Here is a 22454-nt window from a genome sequence, read left to right as displayed (position 1 = left end):
GTTTATGCGTTCATTACATCTAGGCTGGATTGTAATTCATTACAAGAGTACTGACAAGGATTAGAAAGAGACAACATATTTCTCCTACACGTCTCCTTAGAATATTTCTCCCACACTGACTTTTTTCTCTGGCTCCCTGGTAAAATCAAGAATTGAATTTAAAATTTGTCCCCTCACATACAAGGTCTTGAATAACCTGGCTCCATCTTATCTTAAAGACCTCATAGTTCCATATCACCCTCTGTGCTTTCAGACTGGTGGCTTACTTCTGGTTCTGTTTGAAAGTAGAATGGGAGGGAGAACCTTCAGCTTTCAGGCTCCTCTATTTTGGAACCAGCTCCCAGACAGACGCCATCTCTACTTTTAAGATTAGGCTTAAAAGGTTTCTTTTTGATTAAGCATATAGTTAGGGCCGGATCAGGTGACCTTCCCTTAGTTAGATAAGATAAACCTTTATTAGTCCCACATGTCCTGCAAAAGGTAGGCAGCTGGGAGCTTCCAATGATGTACTGTATTTCTTCTTCACTTACCTTACCTTTTTCACTCACGGTGTGTTTATACATCACTTTGCATTTGATAATTATTCTGTCTCTCTTCCACAGTGTCTTTTGTGCCGTCTCCCTCCCCTCACACCCAACTGGTCGCCGCAAATGAGCCTGGTTCTGCTGGAGGTCTCTTCCTGTAAAAGGAAGTTTTTCCTTCCCACAGTCAGCAAAGTGCTTGCTCACAGGAGAGTCTGATTGCTGAAAATTTCTCTCCATTATTTTACAAACTTTACAATATAAAGTGCCATGAGGTAACTGTTTTTGTGATTTGGCACTACATAAATAACACTGAACTAAATCGAGCACATTTACAAACAAAAGGTTTTTTGGTTCAATTCCAGCTGGAGAAACAAATCCTCTTTGCAGGGCATCTGGGGTAAAAACTCTTCTAAATCAAACATGTGGAACTACCTGCTGTGGTGACCCCTTGTGACAAGGGAGACGTCAAAAGTAGCCTTTAACTTTCTGGTTGATCAATAAGTTTCATGAAACTTACAGGCTCAGGTGAAGAATACAAGGCCTGGAATCTGTAGTGCTGGTACGTAATAAAGGTGTCAGCAGCTTTAGAATATTAGTTTAAAATTCAAAAGCACTGTGTAAATTCTTATGGATATTATATTCTGCTACATAGTGTGGTCTGTTTGCATCTGGTGCCCTGAATCTGACTCACAGAAAACCTGTACACTAATTCAATCTTTCTGTAAAAACTGCCAAGAGCTCTGACTCAAGCCCTTTACATCCAAGCTGTTGGACCTCATTATTTCTAACCTCACTGTTACTCTAAGTAGGTCAGTACAACGTGGTGGGAAACTAAATTCTCATTTGAAAATTGGAGTGTACAAGAACTTTTAAGTCATTCGGATACATAAGCACTCACACCAACAGATGTGGTAATTAATAACTGCATGTTTATTTACAGGCAGTTTTAGTGGTCATTTCAGAGGCAGTTACACAAAAACAGTTATCTGGAAAAAAAAAAATCACAGTAAACAACAATACAAGGCAGAAAAAAAACAAGATATTCAAAAAAATAAATAAATCAAAATCATTCAAAATAAACCCAAAATCATTTTTTTGAATACTCCCTAGCTATACATAAAAGAAGTGGCTCTATCGTGCAGACACAATCCTCCACAGGCTGCTGAAACTGTGAGAAACTGCACTATATCTGATAAGACCTTTGTTGAAAACTGAGAGAAACACAAATCGATGCCAAAAACCCCCAACATAAAATGGGGATTTTTTTCTATTCCTGTCTAAATGCATGTTTTGCCAAAGTAGAATATATCAACTCATGTCCACACTGTGGATGGTACTGAGCCAAAAATGAATAAAACAACAAATGAACAGATATGTTTGGAGCCCAGCACGTGCAAATGTATCATCCAGTCAGCAGTCTATCCCTTTAAAGCAATACTTAAAGTGAACTTGACACACACAGTACTGCATGTGTATGACGTACACATGTGCTTGTTCACATTGTAGAGTAGGGTAAAACACTCACACATCCACTGTTTTTGATCAGTTTTCTTCTACGCTAAAAAATAAACCACTGCTTTACAGCACCTACCTTTCAGCTTCAGAGACCCAAACCTCCAAAGCATCCTTCCTGGTGAAATGCTCAGATTTAATGCTATTTAATAATGTGGCTGTACACATCATTTTTAGGACTTTTAATAGACATATAAACAGATTAAAAAAAAAAAAAATCATAATTAGCCCACAAAAATGGACCAGTATTTATTCATGACTGATTTATGATTTAATCAATATTATTTTTCTGCACCAAACTATTAATCTCTATAATCTCCTGTTAATAATAATAATAATTTTCCTTTTTTCCCCCATTGAGAAAAAAGTATGGGAATTTAAGTTGTGCAATAAACTAAAAAGGACACGTATTTCCACATAACATAAAATCTGCTTTGATGAGTTCTTCCATTAGAAAATGTGCATTTTGTGGCAAATTTGAGGATCAGTTAAAAGTATCTATATCTATGCTACATATGAAAACTCCAAGTGCATCCAGAACCACAGACAACAAGGCAGCGCCTCTTCTTTCAGGACACAGTGGTGGCAATTTAGAGAGGTCAGGCATGAAGCAGGGCCTGATGAACTCATCGCTGCATAGCTCTGATGACCCACTCTGCTGTAGGATTCACCTGGTAGAGGTCTTTCATATACGTTTCCCCATCTAGGCATCTTTCCTCTTTGAAGACGACAAGAAGAAGAGCAGACAGAGAGAAACATTAAACACATTGACAGCATGTACTGTCACGACTTAAAATGCATATTTGTGCCATAGAAGCTGTTTTATGAGCAAGGAAATTAATATTGTAGTGTATGTTTTTAGTTTACACATGTAGTTTTATGGGAGCAGAACTCACTGATGTTTCCGCCGATCTCATAGAGACACAAATCATCTGTTTTTACTGCCAACGAGCTGGAAGGATGAGAGAGATGAGAGACGTAGTCAGAGGACATGCGGGCATGTGAGAGCTTCTCTGTTTGTGTTGTTAATATACATGTTACCTGTCCTGGCTCAGGAAGCGTGTTAACACATCACAAGCCTGCAAGTCTTCGGTAAGTTGAAGTGCCATAGAAATTTTACTGAACTGTGGTGCGTGGACTCGGATAATCCCCTGTGAGGTCTCCTGCTTGTACACAGAGTCAGAGAAGAGAAACAGACTGTCAATTGCATTAGATGTAAACAGTTGAATAAAATAAGGTAATCTAAATCACTCTTCTAAATAACCCAGGTACTTACTTAAAACCTGGACTAATGACAGCTCAAGAATGTGGACTTAAAAAAAATTGTGGCTCCTCTGTTTAATAAACTACAGTCAAGGTTTAGGTTCACATCACTAAAGTTATTCATCCACTAAGAATCTGTCAAGAGGAACAGATTCGTTTTAACACAAGACTGCACAAAAGAAAGAACTGCCTAGAATCCCTTCAATTGCTGATTAACCAATCGCTCTTGTCAGACACCCGTGAGGAAAAGAGGCCGACAGCTAATCAGGAGGATTGTGTGAGCTGCACAACGGCTCCTGTATAAATGATTTAAAAATTCAGTCATCATGATCTTCATTGTACTTTTATACAGTAACAGTAGATGTCACCATTTCTCAAACTGACTGAAAATACAGTAAAATCTGTAGCCATCATAGGCAGACTGACTTGTGTGCTTTTTCTAAGTCTGTCATACATCGTCCTTATGCAAAGAAACCCTTTGTCTGCTTTGACACCTTTACCAGTAGTTTACAGGTGGTCTTCTGATAAACAAGATGTACACGGCCACCGGGTTAATGACTCTAGTCCTCTCATTTCATTGTATTACATAATACAGTGTGTTTATAATTTATAGATTTCTAATAGGATATTAAAAAAACGTATCTCAGTGAAGCCAGGAAATTCAAACTCTTACCTCAGGGATAGTTTTCTCAGACGGTCTTTCAATGGCTATCTTCTTCAGCAGCTTCCGTACGGCTCTCTCTTTTTGCTTCCTCTGACTTTCCATATTTTGGTGCCTGACCTGATTCATAATGAACTTGGGGATCTGGATAAGACAGGCACATCACAGAGATATACTCCATTAAAACCAAAAAATAATGGTGGTTAGTGAGTAACTAGTTTAACCACACAAAAATGCCACACATGCACAGCTTTAATGCTAAGATTTTTTTTCTTACAGTCCACAGGAGATTTTGATATCTGATCAGCAGACGGACAATGTTGGCCGTGCTGGTTGCCATGGAGAACTCCTGTTGTTCTGTAACCTTGGACCGAAAGCCTTTAAACATGAAGATGTTGGGCGCCATGACGACAGAGACATTGTTCAGGGTCATTTTATTCTTGGCCTGATTTTTAATGACACGCTGGAAAAACTCCACCAGTGCCTGCAAACACAATTTTTTATTTCACTACAAAAATAATCACGCGTCATAAAGGAATAATATAGGGAACAGAAATGTGATGACTATAAAGCCAAATTTACCTTCAAAGTGTCTCGATTGGCTTCAGGTAGCAAAAGGACGAGCAGGTTTAAAGCCTGTAGCTGCTGCTTCTTTGTGGGGAGATCTGTGAACGCACACAAATATACACAGCATGAGTGTGACACTTTGTTGCCTCACTATGTGTGTATGAAGCACTTGTCGTAAACAGGAAACATACTGTTAACAGCAATAAATGCATTGAGGTACTCCACGGTCAGTAGTGGATGGGGTAGCTCCCTGATAAACAGCTTCAAAAGGCTAGCAGCATCGTGCTGTTTCATCTGTTGCCACGAAAATGTCCCATCATAGAAGGAGGACTCAAGATCCTGGCACAGGAACTGGAGTTGGGACAGACAGAGAGGCTTTATCAACTTCAAGTACAATCAACAACACTATTACTTTCACATTTCAAATAGAGAAAGAGGTGATGTCATGGGAAGGAAAAGCTCAGTTTTAAGCTGCGTTCCCACTGGAAGCGACAGTGAAGAACATTTGGTCAATTCAAGTGACCATGGGCGAAATAACCGATGGTGGCCCAAGGTAAACTTCTCAACTTCCAGGTGAGCGACTGAAGCGCCTACCAGGAAACCAATAACTGACATATGACCTAATAGTAAATATATTACAGGGTTTCTTAGGCAACCAGAACCTGGACTGTCTGCAGGTTCTGAGCTGTCAGCTTCAAAGTGATGAATGATGGGTGAAGTGGTTTTTTTCCCCCCCAGTGTGGATACTGCTTAAGATGAATGACAGTGTGGTTGGAGACTGAGTAGGGAATATATATGCTCTGGAAGTTGATGCTTGATTTTATTATGCTTGGCGTTATTATGAACCTGAGATTTTACATTGTCTCTGTGGGAGGGGTGGTCAGCTAAATACTTGAACTAACCTTGACTCTAGTGGCTACTCCAGGGATCCGAAGAAGGCCCTCTGTGTGTAATCCTTCCTCCTCGATATGACTGATGATCTTATGATGAGAGAAAGAAAATGTCATTTAAAAACACCATTAAAACAAACATAAAGCCAATGAGTTGAGTGTAAATTTTGAGGTTTGGAAATATGCTTAAATACACACACGCAAAAAAACAAACTACGATTACAACAGAGGTTCCCAAAGTGTGGGGCCCCCCCTAGGGGGGGGCCGCCATTGCAGGAGGGGCGCGTATGAAAAGGAAAAGAACGCTTGGACACTGCTAGCATAATGGACAGGTTTTTGACGGGGCTCCACACAAAGCAAAGCAGGAGTATGAAGCATCGCCAAATATGTTTCCAAACCAACTTCCTTCCAAGCCAAAGACTAGAAAATATGGTGAAGCATATCTTCCCTTTGGCTTCACCTGCACAAATGCCAAGGAGGTCTCCCCTGCAGAACTGGTTTTCACTGCGTCTGGAGCATGCACTGGGCTCACCAAATCACGGACAAACAGTATCCCACATTCTTGATTTTTATTTCACATACACTTCTTATAATGACTAACTACTCCTGAAATTTTGCTCTTTATACAGTAAAGTTGCAGTGGGATACAAATAATATCAGGCTGATCCTGCCACGATTTATTCCCCCTGTCCAAATCATGAACAAACAGCATCCCACAGTTGTTTATGTTTTTGAACCCATTTTGCACTTTGGGGCGAACATTGTTCTTGTAAAACAAAGGGGGGCCTAGCAAAAAAAGTTTGGGAACCACTGGATTACAATATGTGAATGTCAGTGCACTCACCTTCTGCAGTATCAATGGCACTTTGGTTCCAGGAACCCGTCTCTGGTCCTGATCCAATAAAGTGGTAAGAGGAACCCCAAACAATCCACTTTCTGCAAACACAAACAAATAGTGAGTAAAACAAAAGCACTGCACCGCACACAAGCACAGATACCATACAGGCACACATACCTTAGCTTCCTGTTTGTATGTGTGTAAATGTATTTATCTGTTGTATCTGACTGTGTAATTTGTGTAATGAGACATTTCTATTTAGGCTGTGGGGGCCATCTTGTGTGTGTGTGTGTGTGTGTGTGTGTGTGTGTGTTTAACCTTTAGTCTTCACTTTCAGGGCCTTGGCTGGCTTGAGGTCTATCCCAGAAGTGTCAAACAGAGCAGTCATCTCCACAAGCACCAGTCTATGCACCTGACAGAACATTACACACAGACACAGATAAACACAATAATGATACTAAACAGTAAGTGAATGTGGAGACGGCTCATCAAACACTTGTCTTGTAGGCATAGATACACAGATCACTGTGTTACATCATTTTACCTTTTTCATATCCAGAGGAGACAGGTCTCCTATTCGCGTCTGACCCGTTTTATCTGGGAGAAGCTTAAAGTTCTAGGGAGGAAAAATAAAGCTAAATTGACTTCTTATTGTATTTACATTCAGTTAGTGTAAAAGTCAATTAACTGCATGATGATAGATACAGAAAAACCCTTTTCTGACATTGTATGATCAGTGGAATTGTTCTGTTATACCAGCTCCAGCCACCAGATGTCACTAAGATTTAGCTCCAACACCATATCTGCTAATTGACAACACCATATATAGGGCAGAAATGCTTATCAACTTCCAACACTGTATATAGATCAAACAAATAAATTCCAGCAAAACTAACTCAAAAACAAATCTGATTATAAGGGTCTGCAATCCAACACAACAACAACTGTGTGCAAATAGTTTTTTCTGTGCTGCCATATCCATCTTTTGCTCTTCCTGGTAATTACTGACCTGCAACAACTTTCAAATAGCTTTGCCATGCTTGCCTGACAAAGTAAATGATCAATGCATCCTCTTTTGACTCTAAAGCGCCAACGCTGTCTATTGCACAAGCACAGACATGTTCAGACAATAAGAAAATAAAAAAACACCATTAAGGAAGTGAATATGCGCATGACCTTTGTGTCCGTGTAAATTCTCAGGAATGCAGCTCACCGGTAGTTTGTCGTCAGGAGAGTTAAGGCTCCGGGTGACCTTAAAGCTTTGGTGGTTGTCCCTGTAACTGAGCGCCTGCTCTGAAAACGCCACGTCAACATTCAGCTCCGTCTCCGTTTCTGTTTAGAGACACACACAATGAAGAAATAAAACTTATGACCACACATGTAGGGTAGTACAGATATGTTTATGATAGCTAAGTGCAAGTGTATACAAAGAGACAACTGGATGTGTTTTATTGGAGTTTAAGAGCGCAGCGTATTAGTCACTGCAGCACTCATAAAAAACCTATTCTCTGCAGCTTTATCTTCTCTGTTGTGGAGAACTTATGCTTATTATACAGTCACACGACTATACTCTGTTACTTCCTCTTGAATGTTCTCATATCACACAGGGACTCGTGTTAGTTCCCAAAAATGTGTGTGTGTGTTGCTAGGCAGATTTTTTTTTCTTTTTGGTGGTGGTGGTGATTTATGACACTGACTCATATTGTAAGCACGTATCTGCATGAGTATGCTGCACATACCGGTTGAAGGGGCACCTTTCTGTCCATTCTCACTTCCTTCTTCGGATTTTTGAGGCTCCCCATCCTGCTACACACAGCACAACACACACACACAGACGTGAACAACACAGCAGTCAACAAGTTTAACAAGTGACAAATTTATAGAAAGCCCTGTTACGCATTATCTTTTCTGTTAATTAGTGGACAAAGTCTGTGTGTGAGTGTGCATGAAATAAATATGAGAGGCTCAAACTGTTCAAACAGTTTGGACTAAAGACAGATTTAAATTTAAACGTATTATTTGTTAAATTTATTTCTGATTATAAATCTTGATCCCTGTATTTCATTTTATTTTTTTAATTTATCAACGATAACTCCAGTCAACTCTTTAACCCATACTGAATTTGCAGTGATGTCATAAAATTTTGGATTTTTTTTAGGGAACTAGCAAGTAAATACTGCGAGACCTGTACTGAAGTGAAACACAAATTTGTGACCACTTCCTTTGTGGTACGTGAAACAACAGAACACTGAAAATGTTTATTTTCATGAACATCGAGTTATTTTTAACTAAAAGGCAAAACCTCATAAATGTCATTGTCAGTTCCCTTATGATTTTTCCAAAGGGCACTGACAATGCTTTGAGGATCTACATAGTCATGCATAGCAGCGTGACTGAGGCATAGGTCTATGCAAGTCAGTCAAAAGTCTGCGACCCTTGTATGTGTCTCTTTGCAACCAAAAATGGTAATCAACAACTCTAAAGTATGACGTCACTTGAAACTTCATAACAAATTCGCTATGAGTGTACTTTGTGTTATGCATGTTGAGTTCTGATCAGTTGTTTATAATTTAATTTGTTGTTTAGGTTGTAAAGTTGGCAGCATTAATCTCTTTTTGTCTTTTGTTGTTGCTGTGTTTTAAAGAACAGTAAAAAGAGTTGGCTTCCACCCTGTCAAAATTGGTTGTTCATCCAGTTTATCTACTTTGGCGCCGACCCCGGTGTATGGTACAACAATCCAAATGTTGAATGTTGCATCGAACATTTAATATCCTCAATAGTTGTCATTTGGGCTGTGTAGCAGAAAGATTAGGAACACTAAACGATTTTCCACCAGCAGGACTGAAGATAAGTTACCAGCAATGATTTAAGCTTGATTTAAGACTGCGCTACCCTGTTAAACTCACAAATTACACTAGTAAGAATTCAGTGTGCTTAGTGTACCACATGGAGAGTGTACTAGCTGAAGTATCTAAATTAAGATACAGTCGTAGCCTAGAAAGTACCCCACTGTAAAACCACATCTTGTTATCCACACTATATTTATTATGCATATGTAAAAGAGTGTACAGCCAAAAGGTGGATCATCACTGTCCAGATGGCAGCAAGGTGTGGTTGGGAGTTGTGTTTTGTTTTGGGCCTCTAAGCGGACACCTCATCTCATCCATATGCTCAGGTGCCAGTGATGATCTGAGGAGTTTCAATTACTCACTTCAGAGCTTCCTGGTCTTGGGCTGTGCACATGCTACACCAGCTTGTGATGTTTCCTCTTAAGATGCTCTTTATATTACCACTACAGCTCACTGGGTTGAGTAAGGCTCCAGGAGCTGGGCTTGTTTCTGGCCTGGACCCTCCCCCTGCTTTCCTCTCTATTCTCTACTGTCTTTGACCAATAAATAATATAAATGCAAACAAAATTATTTAATAAGAAAGAATCATATATATTATACTTACTGCTCTTCTGTACAAGCTAGCAAGAACTTTGCTGTCTTTTGCCAGGCTAAGCTAAATCAACCATTGCTCTAACTTTGTGATCAGGCATTAGAATGGCTACTCACAGCAAGAAAGCACTAGAGTCTCAATGGGGTTTGACCGACTGCAAAATACTGGGTCAATTATATTTACCAGCCAAGTATGACCCCCCCCCTTTTTGCCTTCAAAAACGCTTTAAGTATTTTGTGGCACAGATGCAACAAGGTGTTGGAAATATTCCTCGGAGATTTTGTCCACACTGAAATGATAGCGTCACACGGTTGGTGCAGATTTGTTGATCTATAATGAATCTAGAATCTCCAGTTCAATCACATCCCCCAAAGGTGCTCTGTTGCATTGAGATCTGTTGACTGTGGAGGCAATTTAGGTATAATGAACTCATTCTGTTTAATGAATCAGTTAGAGATGATTTGAGCTTTGCGACATGGCGTGCTACCATGCAATAAGCAGTCATCATGTTTTCCAGGAAAATCCCAGGAGATCAGCAGTTTCTTAAATACTCAGACCAGCACGCCAGGCTCCAACAATCGTGCAGCATTCACAGTCACTGAAATCACCTTTCTTCCCCATTCTGATGCTCAGTTTGAACTTCAGCAGGTTGTCTTGAGCATGTTTACATATCGAAATGCATTGAGTCCCTGACACGTGATTGGCTGATTAGATATCTGTGTTAATGAGCAGTTAAAAAGGTGTACCTTACAATGTGGCTGGTGAGCTGGCAGTTTGTGTCAAGCACAGTGTTGATCTGCTAACCTTATCAGGGTGTCGGAATATATCTCGAACATCAGGAAGTTGTTGCCGGTTACGTCGCCTTAAGGTCTGCTGCACTGATGCCACGCGACGTTCTACGGCTGCCGCCTGAGTCCTGGTGAGCGTGGAAAGGAAAACTGCACTGTCTTCTTCCTGTCAATACATAGATTAAGATCAAACACAAACTTAAATCTATTTGTTGTTTTCACACAATGTTTTACATTAGTCCATCTTTTTTTCTCTCATGTACATGCGTATTTGTATAAGAAGGCTTCAAACGTGACAAAGAATAAATGCTTATTTAAGATCTGACCTGAAAATATGGAACTGATTAACTGTACCTGGACTAACTTCTTATTAATTCAATAAAAGATATATGATTGTTACCTGATCATGATCCACTGTGATTGAATGATCAACAAGCCGCGCTAGACCTGCTTCTGCAAGCCACGCCTCCTCCTGCTCACCCTCTGAAAGAGACAAACAGAATGAGCAATACTGAGAAGGGAAGATGATGGGCAATTCCCTACTTGGTTGCTGAGATGATGCGGCGTTACTTAAACAAATCTACAGGTGCAGGAAAGGGAAAGGAGCGACCACATACACAAATGGCTTACATTTTCTAACAGGAAGAGTGCATTTACGCTAGAGAACAATAGTCTTCACACACTAAAGGCTAAATTTGACTGAAGAAATGCACAGGAAGTGCATTCCTACTGTGCAAGCCAACACAGAGCCAGTATCCACAAGTCTGAGCTGGCCCAGCAGCAGTGTGTGATAAACAGCTGGTACTTATGTCCCACATGAAACTACTTCAAAACGAGGCACTTAATGTGTTTCCAAACTGTTTAAACAGAGATGCGAATGACGGCAAACAAGCAGAAAATGAGTATAAACATCGGGGTCTGAGGGAGACATACAAAGTGTTACATAAAGAGATGAATGAAAAGGCTGAGCTTTCAGTGAGGAATTCCTCTTCCAGTATAGAAACAGACTTTTAGATTAGAATTTGTTTGCGTCTGGACCAACACATATGTCCAAATAAGTCTACGAATTTTGCCTTCATCCTTTAATGTGTATCTCACCTTCAGGAATTTTCTGCAATTCCTCCTCTTGAACTTCTCCCTCTCCCCTCTCTCCTCCGCCGCCCGAGAATGAAATATTCTCCACCTCCTTCCAATAGTCGTCCATCTGCAGCTCGTCCAAAGAGTCCTTCAAAATGAGCAGACGTGCAGAAAAATGAGGTTTTAAGCTCACAGTTTTAGCTTCTCTGCCCCGTTTCAGCGATTAATAATTCATTTCAACGATCTTCCAGATATGATCCACAGAGATAATGAAGTAGACAGGTCTCTCAACTGGTCTCAACAAGTCTAGATGGTGGCAGCAACTGGCTGCGCCAACTGTCTGCTCTCACATAACACACATACCACACACACACACTTTTCATAAAGTGTATAAGAATTAAAGCAAACCCAAGAGCTTGCATACTGTGTCACTCCCAGTGCAACTAAGAGAGGCTCAAAATACTGTACATCTTACCAGAGAGCTGTAAAATACAAAAAAAAAAAAATACTATACAGCGGAATTTTGTAGGAATGAAATGAAGTATTTGCCCCAACAGACTAAAAGTGAACAAAATCTGCTGGCTACCTGAGAGTTGTAGCGCTGACATGCAGGCGATGGTCTCGACCTGGAATTGTGGCTGTGCCTGGGGCTGTGGCTGGAGCCAGTCTTGGGGCTGGATCCAAGCTTGGGGCTGGAGGAATGCTGGATTGCAGAATTTTGACTGGGCAGTGACATTGGCTCCATGCTGCTGGTTTCTGTGCTGCCAGTGGTAGAAGAAGCAGAAGTGCCATATCTGTCTCCTTGTTGTCCATTCTGGCTGTGTTGCAGGGTGTACTGGCCTGTTTTGCGGCTGGAGACACATACAGACGAGAGCAGGGAGAGGTTCGTGAAATAGGTACATAATGGACAAAAGTTAAAATTGAGTCATTGGAGTTCATACACTTAGCTGGATATAGCTGCGTAAGGCATTGCTTTGCTTATTTTGAAATGCCGATTTATTAAGATTTTTATTTTTTGTGTACCATTGAAATATCAGTGTCTGTGATGCAGAGTAGCAAAAGAGGATCCCAATAAACTAACGAAATAATATGGCAAGCCAGCAAAACGTATCATCTTGCTATCATAGTGGTCATGATGTAAGAAGGGGCAACTAGGTTTCTCTTGTAGCTGTGTACTTTGGACTTAGTAGTGACAGATGCCTTCCTCCAGCACTTGTTGGAAACATGCTCTGTAAGTACACAGGTGTGTATGCACTGATATTTCCTGTACCTTTAATGACATGAAAACAGGGCGATACAGTAACTTTGGACACGCTGGTCAAAGGCTCCAACTTAAGTTAAGCTATTAGCAAGGTCGTTTCCTAATCAGTCAGCTAATGATGCCAGCATTTTCTTGGAATAAAAATAGCACATCTCGCAGACCTTGGACTTTCCTTTGTTATACAAACACTGCAAACAAGGTTTATCACAAGGCATATTAGTGTGGCTTAGCCTAGGTTAGTTGAGATGGTGTAAATAGATAATACCTGCTAGAAATATCCTACTGACATATCAAGTACATTACTTTAGGTATACAATTTATCTGAACATATCTTTTCACCTTCCACATACAGAATTTCAATATCAATACTGTGTGTCATTACATCTTCCTGCTCCAGTAATATATGTTTAGTCCTGTGTTTCTCCTAAAAGCCTCTCTCTTATCCTGGTTCTGCTTGAGGTCTCTTCCTCTTAACAAAGGAGTTTTTCCTTCCCATTGTCACCAAGTGCTCGGTCTTAAAAGGGTTGTCTGATTGTGACAGTTTTCCCTCTAATTTTGTGGGGTCTTTACCTTATGATATAAAACACCTTGAGGAGGACTGGTGCTTTATAAATGTTGCAAATAATCTGATGACATCACAATAGATCACTGCAGACAGATCAGAGGTAGACTGACATCAAAATGGGGAAAAATAATATAAATGTGATACTGGCTAGCTGGCCAGTTAACAATTTTGTAATTCACTACAGTAAATGCAACCGATTTAAGATGTTCCAGGACTGCTTACTATGAACTTCTTTAAATTTGACCACAACATTAGCAACTAAAATGGACTTGCAACCAATAAATGTCATGAAAAATATGAGTTTATATTGACGATAACAAAGGTCTAGTTCAGGTCAGTGTACTAAGTTAATACAATTAGTTAATCGGAACAAGAAAGATGAGTTATAAAGATGAGTTACGGTTTATTCTTTTTTTTCCCCCCTGGTACACACAGATATCACAGGCACAGGTGTTCCTCCAGTAAAAGATGTAAAAAAGTAAAACCCAGCGAGTGCCACTCACTTTTTTCCCCCCTTGGAATTTCAGCTCCCATCACACTGACAAGGTCTCTTGTAACATGTGCATTTTTCTGCTGGATTTGAAAGCACACACTAAAACTGAACATTAACAATATAGAAACTATTCATTTTTATGTTTTTTCTTGCTGATTTTAAATGTTGAATGCAACATTTCTTATGTATTTATTCTGCTTGTGCCGACTAATAAAGACACAAAGTTTTCACACCTGCTGTACTATAATTAGTAGCACCTCTGTCACTATATATTGTGTAATTACAACATCCGGGAGAAGAATAAGGGCAAAAAGGGTTAAAACGCTATTACATCAGCTTATTGAAATGTCCCAGAGCATCAGCATGGGTTCTAAACTGTGCCAACAACAGCAGCAAAGCTTTCTTCAATTATAAGATTGATTAAGCATGACAACATTTGTCTCTCTTTCCTTTAAGCAACAAGAGTTATATTGAGCAAGCCACTACACTTGTAGTGCAAGTGAAGCTCCTTAAGGGTCTGTGGTTTCAGTGTCACACATCAATCAAGCTGAAAGGCTGCTTTCAACAATCTTGTCATTCATCCATCTTTTTGCAAATTATCAGTGTCATCTCATTTACCCAAAAATATAGAGCTGTACACCCGTTAGCAGGGCTGTTTAAAACATCGGACACCACGACAATAAAACTGATTGGAACAGGCCCCTCAATTAAAAAACTACAAGTGTGGCTTCTGAGTCCGAACACAGTTATTCCTGTTTCTATTAAAGGGTGCTGTCATGCACCAATATAGACCTAATATTTCAAATGTATGCTTGAGAATCATTATAAAGCTCTCAAATAACAAAACAATGACTTATTAGGTGTTTGTAAGAGATGACATGTTTAGTCGGTATATACAATATGTTTATAAAGCATTAAGTCACTAATAAATGGGACATTAGGTCAATTTCAATACAGTATAACACAGCAAAAATACCAAAACAAAAAATTCCTATATAACTAATATTTAAGTTTATTTTATGTTAGAATGATATAAAATCACAACAACTTCACTTTGACATATGCTAAAGCCAACAAAGAAAAGGAGGGAGAAGAAAATCGTGTAAAGTAAAGTTGCCCTTTGTGCAAATATATGATTTACTTTCAGGTAATGAAGATAAGCAGAACGTCCAAAAAAAATGCAAACACGTGCAAATGTACCAACACACGTACATGAACTCTGCACATATTCACACACTCATATACACAGGTGTTCAAAAGCAAAAGATAAGCACTGATAACTTTTAACTAAAAACTGTTTTTTTCTACAAATCTCCAATGAAATGGAGGAAGTGAAAATCAGTTAGTCCCAAGGACTAAATGGGATTTCAGACAGAGCGGCACTGAGCTGATGCTCTTTATTAATTAATTTGGAATTATCACCCCAGTATTACCCTGAGGGTTCGTGCTGAGCTACGGCCACATACCACAGCAGACTTCCTGCAACACCGAGTACAACAAAGCCATAAAAACACAAGGATTTAGCTGGAAGTTCTGTGCGATACCACCGACTTCTCTTTATACTTCATCTGTGGTTTTAATTTAAAAAATAAATAAATAATAATAATAATAATCATCTCCCAGTTCATGTCCATGTTGCCTTTAAAAGTTCAGGAAGTTTGATGCTTTCATTTGTGAGGAAAGACATCAGTGTTTTCTGATATACCTCAGAAGATGCGTTTACCCTGAAAGCAGGCAGAGCTATGAGCTCACCACATGAGTTAATCGTTTACATGTGTTGATTCAGAGCTTCAGGATGAACAGTTTGACTAACTCATAAATCAGAGATGACCAAACAAACACACACACCAAAACGTGCACATTACTTTATCGGTGTTCAAATTCATAAAAGGCGTAAAGCAGCATTTGTTTTTTCTTTACAGTACATTAGATTTACAATGGAAAACATGTATGATTATGCATCAAAGTGTCTAGCAATTAGCTAATTTTAGTATTGAAAATAACATCGACTAGTTGGATTGCTGACTGTTTTTGTAAAGACTAAAAAGTAGAAACAAGTACTGAATGAGTTATATGCAGTAAGATTTAAAATTCTGGAGACCTGTGGGAAACTGACTTCCAGTGTAGTCAGTGGATATCCAGGCCAACATTTTCATTTCTGTCCAGGGGTCAGTGTCTGAAACGTGATTGTTCGATAGCATTGTGACTAAAAGTGGACGACAAACAGAAACCAGAGAGTTATCTGTACCAAAGGTCTTATTACCTACAGACTCTCCTAACCTGTTTATAGGGATTTTATGATCCCCGGTCAATTTTCCATCAAACCCAGCTGAACTTTGCATTTATTAAACTCTGTGACTTCCCAGTTTCATAGGGTTTCAGAATAAACTGGTTCCTCTGGAGCTGCCAGTTTTGTTTTAAGCACTTTTGTGTTTGTTCGAAACACTTTTGATAATTGAGAAGTTAGCGTTGCTGTGGTAGATTTCTCAGTTCCTGTGGAAATGTGGCAAACGTCATGTTTGCTGAACATTGGCAAGGTTAAAGTGACACTGTGAGTATCATGCCAAGCTGGTTATCATTTAGGCATTTGCCTGCATTTTAATAATTGTATCTGACACTCAAACTCAGAATCTGACAAAAATGAACTTCAGATCGTCAGCGATCTAACTGGGTAAGACACTCCTGCCACATTTTTCATTTCAATACAATCATGTCATTCATGGAAATGTATTTACGACCTTGTTAAAAATTAACCTAAGGTTGTTGATCACTATGTAACAATCAGGTTAAACCCAAAGTTCAGGTCTGCCTCCTGTTTGTGTCTTCCTACAGTGTTAAAGTCAAGGTCGCAAAGCACACACCAAATTAATGCTAAGAAATTTGTTTAAGGCTTTGCATACAACATCACTTTGCTTGCTTATGCACACACACACACACACACACACACAGTCCGAGAGACTCAGCAGCGTGCCCTCAGCTGCCCTTGCGAGCAAAACAAACACATTCTCATTTTGGCACACGTACAGTACATATACATATTATCTTTGAAGTATATAGAGTGCTGCAATGGTGTGTATAATTGTTCTCTGTACCTTTTTCCACACCTTTTATCAGCTGCTTAGAGCTGCCGACAAAGACAGATTGCGCAAGGCCGTGTGTGCGCGCGTGGACTGAAAACAGCCTATAAAAATCAATCCCATGCTGTGAGCTGCAAACAGGAATGAAAGAAAACAGTGGCACACACAAAGAGCCAGTTCAGCACACATGAGGTGAACATGAGTCAAGATCTGAGGAAGCCAATTTCCCACATGACCAGCGTGACTTTATGAATCACTCCAGTGGCACAAAACATGATTTGGTGGAGTAAACGTAGCTTTAAATGAATCAAAGCAGATGTTATATTCGCAATTTCTAACAATTTATTAAAATTCTATCTGATCTATTCAAGAAGTAACAGCTATTATTATGTTAAAGACACACGATCATATTAAATATGGAGTAAGTTACAGCCTCGGCCTGCAGCATTAAGATGAAGCAAATATTTTAAAGCATTTGTAAAACAATCTTCTACTCTTACTATAAAACACCAAATCTCTACATGTTTGCCCACCAACTCCTTCCTATACGATCTCGAGTTCAGTGACCAAACTTGGCACACAAGTACATCTTAGGTCCTTGAAGGTTCTTATCTATCGCATATATTATGACATCACCACATTGCATAGCAACAACATACCAATAGGCTAAAATGACCCTTTTATTTTTACTATGCAAGTACCTCTAACACCTTAAAAAGCATTGTATTATATTAATTTGATGATAAAATCTAACTTATATCTACAAAACTTTAATATTATGATATATATGCAATCATGTTGCCAGGCAACCACTTAAAAGTGGACAAAAATCACTGACTGAACAATACTGTAGCATGTACTTGTACTTTGACTTGAGCAGCCATTTTTCTTTTGCACTTTATTTTTACCCATGTTTGGTGTCAGATACAAGGCTTGTTTTCACACAGCTGCATTCCTGCATCTATTGGGATTGACTTTTGACATATTGGGAAATGTTTATTCACTTTCTTGCTGATAGTGAGATCAAAAAGACAACACGCTCGTGTCTGTACATGCTGTAAAGAGAAGCTACAGGCAGATTTATCCCAAATTAAAACGTCTGGCTTGCTTGTAAAATAATTAATCATATTTCAATTTTATTTGTTTAATAGGATAAAAAACACCTATATGTGGCTTTTGCTTTGAATGTGAAGATATCCCTTTATAAACAACCTAAAAAAAATATTGTCCATAATGTACGACATAAGATTTTAAAGGAGCGCTTGTTTCAAAACTGACTTTGGAAGGGGAAGACAATCAAACTTATTTTTAAGGCTTCAAAACACAAAGTGAACAATGGGCAGCTGAGGAAAAGGGAAGAGGATGACAAGTGTTTGTGTGTCTGTCCGTGTGTGCACGTGGGTGTGGTATTTCCATTTAGACCAACAGATGCCAGCTGCTCTTTCTGAAGACAGAGCCTAGCTCTGTTTCCCCGTCTTACACAGTTGCTGGTGTCAGCAATGACCCACTGGTTGAACAAATCATCTTCTTGTAGTTCTAATGAATCGACAATATATGACCTATCCATGTCTGTTATAGTATTCCTGATTACTAACTCCTTTTCCATGTGTTTTTCTGTAGTATTCAGTTTTAGCTGCATCTCCTTAATCCTCAGCTCTTCTGTTTGTAATTTGTTTATCCTTACAGGCGCCAGATTTGATCTGACCGATATGTGTTATACAGAACACAGCTGTGTGTTTGCACCCTCTGCGTTGTTGTAATTCATTTTGGCCCGATGCCTTGTAACCTTTCATTTATTTCACTTCCTGTTGTAGTGCTCTGTTGTAGAGCTAAACTGTCTGTTTTGTCACGCTAAACTTTGGGAAGTAGTGTTTTATACCAAGTCAAATGAAGCCAAAAGGTGAAGTGCCAAAAATTCCAGTTTCTCAAAATGCTGCCAGGCTCCAAGAGCGAGTCAGTCCCCACAGACCCCCATAATTCCTGAGATTCTGAGAACTGTACAAAGGATTGAAGCTTTTTAAGTCACTGAATCTGGAACTGGTGCTGTTGATCGAAGGGTCTGTCCTGTCCAAAAAGACTCATTGTCAGTGCTCATTGTCTGGGCACTAATAGCTAGGTACATCTATAGATGTACCTAGCTAATGCTAGCTAGCATTAGCTGCTAAATTAACATCCAGACTCTCATTCATGTATGGTTTATAAAAAGAAAAACAAAGAAAAGAAGAAAAGAATGATGCATTAGCCCCTATGCTAAGGCCACTGCTTCAAGAGTAGTCCAAAAATAATAATGACATCACTTTGGTTACAACCCTCTTTTATATACAGTCCATAGTTTATATATGGCAATGGAAAATGTGATATAATAGTGTAAAGTTTCCTTGCTTAGAGGGCCTGAATGTAACAAATAAAGACATCAAATGCGAGACTTGACACATTATGTCTCTCTGGCATTTCCTGATGAGGGGAAACAATGACTACAAAACTAAGCCTCCGCACGTCAACCTAGACAGGATACACATACTCTGCTTGGGAGGTGAGACAAAGGCAGCCTGTAATGTGATGCTGCTTTTCTTTTTTCTTCTAGCTACCTGGACAAGCCATCTGGAACACGCACAGAGATACACACCTACGCACAGGTGTGCGTGTTTGAATCCCAGCTGGGGCTGTTTACTTTTTCCAGCCCACAGTTGGTGACGGCAGGTGTTTGCTGATGTAAATGAGCAGACTCCATATCCAGCTCAGCCTGTATGAATCAGCAAGATCCGTTATAAATAAAAGAGTAGCTATACAGTTGTTTCCGTAACACCTTAGTTCTCATTCATCGCTGCCCCAGCGACAGCACCTCTTGAATTACTGAGTCTCTTCCTCATTGTACAAGCGGACATGAAGGTCGTCAAACCATTAAATAAAACAATAAGCCAGAAAGTTAAGCTATGAAATCCAGACAAGGCATGACTACATTCTGCTGCATGAAGAGAACATCAAAACACCAAATCAGATGTTGTTTTTCAGGTGGAGACTGATCACATCGAGTACTAGATTTGAAAAATCTGTGTAGGAAACAGTGACTACTGCCCTGGAGGTTTGTGGCAGCCCAACATGTAATTTATCAATCATACATTTTACTAACCACATGACATCACAGACAATTATCATTCTGGCCTTATATTTCCACTGTTGCATGGCTCCATAGTGTTTTTTTGCCTAACAAGAGAGAGGTTACTTTTGGGATTGCCTCAGGAAGGGCATCCGGCATATATAAAAAAAGAAAAATCTGCCAAGTCAAACATGTATGGTTGCTCCCATGTGAATAAGAAAGCAGTTAAAAGTAGTTTCTGTATACTTTGTTACAGTTAAATTATGTCTTCAGACACTTCCGAATTATCCTGGTTTTAAACTAAAAACCAAACGCTTTAAAGTGCAGCAACACAGGCCAAGTATAGAATAACTCTACACCCAGCTCTATATTTTAAGTGTCAGGGATTTTCTGTTTTGAATCACAGAAAACTGACTGTCCCATATAGATTATTTGTTTTAAGACATCCTTACAGCTGTTATTTTCATAATAGAACAATCTGTGTAATATAACATGATTTTTTTTCTGTTTAAGCTGATGGAAACTAGTGAACAGCCCAGAAGTGTGTCACCAACCACACTGACCAGGGGAATGGGATATATGAACTACGAGCTAATTTAATACTTCTGCATTTGAGTCTGTTCACTGCTTATAAAACTTGCACTTCGCAGGGGAAGACTTTTCGTAAAGCTACAGTGCTAAGGAAGAACCGTGGATTAGGTGTGAAATCTTGGCCAGCGGAACAAAACCAAGGTGAAACTTGTTATCTGCTGATTAGGAAAAAGCATAACCAAAGGCCAAGGGCGGAGTTAGGCCAGAGGGAACAATAAGAAATGTGGACTGCCTGCAAGCGCAGTACACCGGGACACTGCTGAGTTCAAGTTAACGCAGTTAACACTCCTTCCACAGCTGAAGTTCAAAAAAGAAAATGAGGAAAAAATAGCATTATCAACGTGACCTTTGCTCTCTTTCACACACACTTCTTTTAATGGTCTGTAAGGACGGCATTACAGCTGCACACACTCCCACCTGTGTACGGTGTGCTCGGCGTCCGGTACTGGCGGACAGCTGGACTCACACGGTCCAGTTTGCGGCAACAGTTCCGCGTTGCTGTGGTAACCCGTTAAAACCACTCCCTGTGACTCCATCTGCTGCCGGCTCATGTTTCTCCCGCTTTTCGTCTTTCTTCTATTTTACACACGGCTATGACATCCGATCGCTAATCGATAGATAATCACTTTATCCGTGTATTCCTTCCATCTGTGTGCGGATTTGTTGCCGACTCATTCTCACATTTTACTCTCCTCCTCCTGGTTCTCCTCCTCCTCGTCCTCTCGGCTCCGTGTTATCGTCTTTCTCTACAACTTGTCGGTGTGTTTTCTGAGAGGCAGCGCAGGACAGGGGCTGGATTACACTCACAGACCAGCTCCGGGATTGGTCCAAACCCCGCAGGGCAAAGTTTCCGATGTGACAGCGCACCCAGCTGCTCTAACAGGGTACTGAAAGCTTCCTGTACAAATAAGCTCAAGGGGGTTTTCGAGACTCCTCCATATATCTTCCCAGTGAACACACTTTTCTCCTTAGATTTGAATTATCATCTATCATTTATATATAGACACACACGTATGTGTATTAACAGCTTGTGGCACCATTTTTAAAAAGTTGTAAAGCAGGACAATTAAAACCATGTTTCCTACATTTTATAAAGATGGTAACTTTACATGCATTTCATGTAATGTCAACATGGTTCAGTCTAATCTGGCTCCACATTGTGTCTTTTGTCTTCCTTTCCTCACCCTCAACCCCTGGCGCCAGATAGCTGACCCTATCTGAGCATGGTTCTGCTGAAGGTTTCTTCCTGTTAAAAGGGAGTTTTTCCTTCCCACTGTTTCCAAACACTTGCACATAGGGGGTCATCTGATTGCTGGTGTTTTTTTGTTTAGATTATTGTAGCTGTATTACTTCACCTTACAATATAAAGCCCCTTGAGGCGACTGCTGTTGTGGTTTGGCTGTATATGAATAAAACTGAATTGAACTGAATGATCTACAACCCGTACAGCTAGCGGGACTTAAATGTATGTTATTTGCTCTACTATTTACAACTTAGATTAGGTAGAAGTCAATGCTCAGTGTTTTTCCACTCTGGATTGATAATGAGCAAAATAAAACTTCCTGCTAGTTTCAGCCATACAGCTTAAGGGTTCTTTATTGTCATCTTACAGTTTTGCAGCTGTTGTTTTAAAATACAGCCTAGGGTTCATGTTCGTGGGCAGTTGCTTTGGCTTTGAAATGAAGTAGTGTTTCTAATATGCAGCTTTGCAAATACTTGAGGGTGTTCACACACTGACCTGAGCCTGCATTATATTAATATCCTGCAAGTTTATACTTGCACCCCCAGGAAAATTGCTTGGATCATTTT

The 22454-nt window shown here is 39.7% G+C and overlaps 1 protein-coding gene across 3 annotated transcripts; it reads right to left on the bottom strand.

Moving 5' to 3' along the window:
• Window positions 1–1431: 1431 nt before the first annotated feature.
• On the bottom strand, window positions 1432–21463 carry arhgap18 (Rho GTPase activating protein 18). 3 transcript variants are annotated; one of them, XM_042219104.1, is made up of 18 exons: window positions 21063–21463; window positions 12148–12412; window positions 11583–11709; window positions 10885–10967; window positions 10501–10650; window positions 7995–8058; window positions 7469–7587; window positions 6800–6871; window positions 6574–6667; window positions 6262–6353; window positions 5430–5507; window positions 4719–4878; window positions 4543–4625; window positions 4238–4444; window positions 3973–4104; window positions 3078–3202; window positions 2933–2988; window positions 1432–2754 (listed from the first exon to the last, which is right to left on the bottom strand). In XM_042219104.1, the coding sequence occupies exons 1-18, from the start codon at window positions 21194–21196 to the stop codon at window positions 2663–2665; spliced, it is 2133 nt and encodes a 710-aa protein (XP_042075038.1). In that variant the 5' UTR covers window positions 21197–21463; the 3' UTR covers window positions 1432–2662. The 3 variants fall into 3 exon arrangements, with proteins under 3 accessions (XP_042075038.1, XP_042075037.1, XP_005917664.1); XM_042219103.1 differs by having other exon boundaries at window positions 7995–8061; window positions 21063–21461; XM_005917602.2 differs by having other exon boundaries at window positions 3078–3199; window positions 7995–8061; window positions 21063–21457.
• Window positions 21464–22454: the final 991 nt, after the last annotated feature.

This window comes from Haplochromis burtoni, unplaced genomic scaffold (assembly GCF_018398535.1).
Source record: "Haplochromis burtoni strain Fernald_Lab_line unplaced genomic scaffold, NCSU_Asbu1 Contig_28, whole genome shotgun sequence".
In the NCBI taxonomy this organism is placed as follows: Eukaryota; Metazoa; Chordata; class Actinopteri; order Cichliformes; family Cichlidae; genus Haplochromis; species Haplochromis burtoni.
The sequence above is the reverse complement of the archived record's forward strand: the minus strand, read 5'-3'. Positions and strand labels throughout refer to the sequence as shown.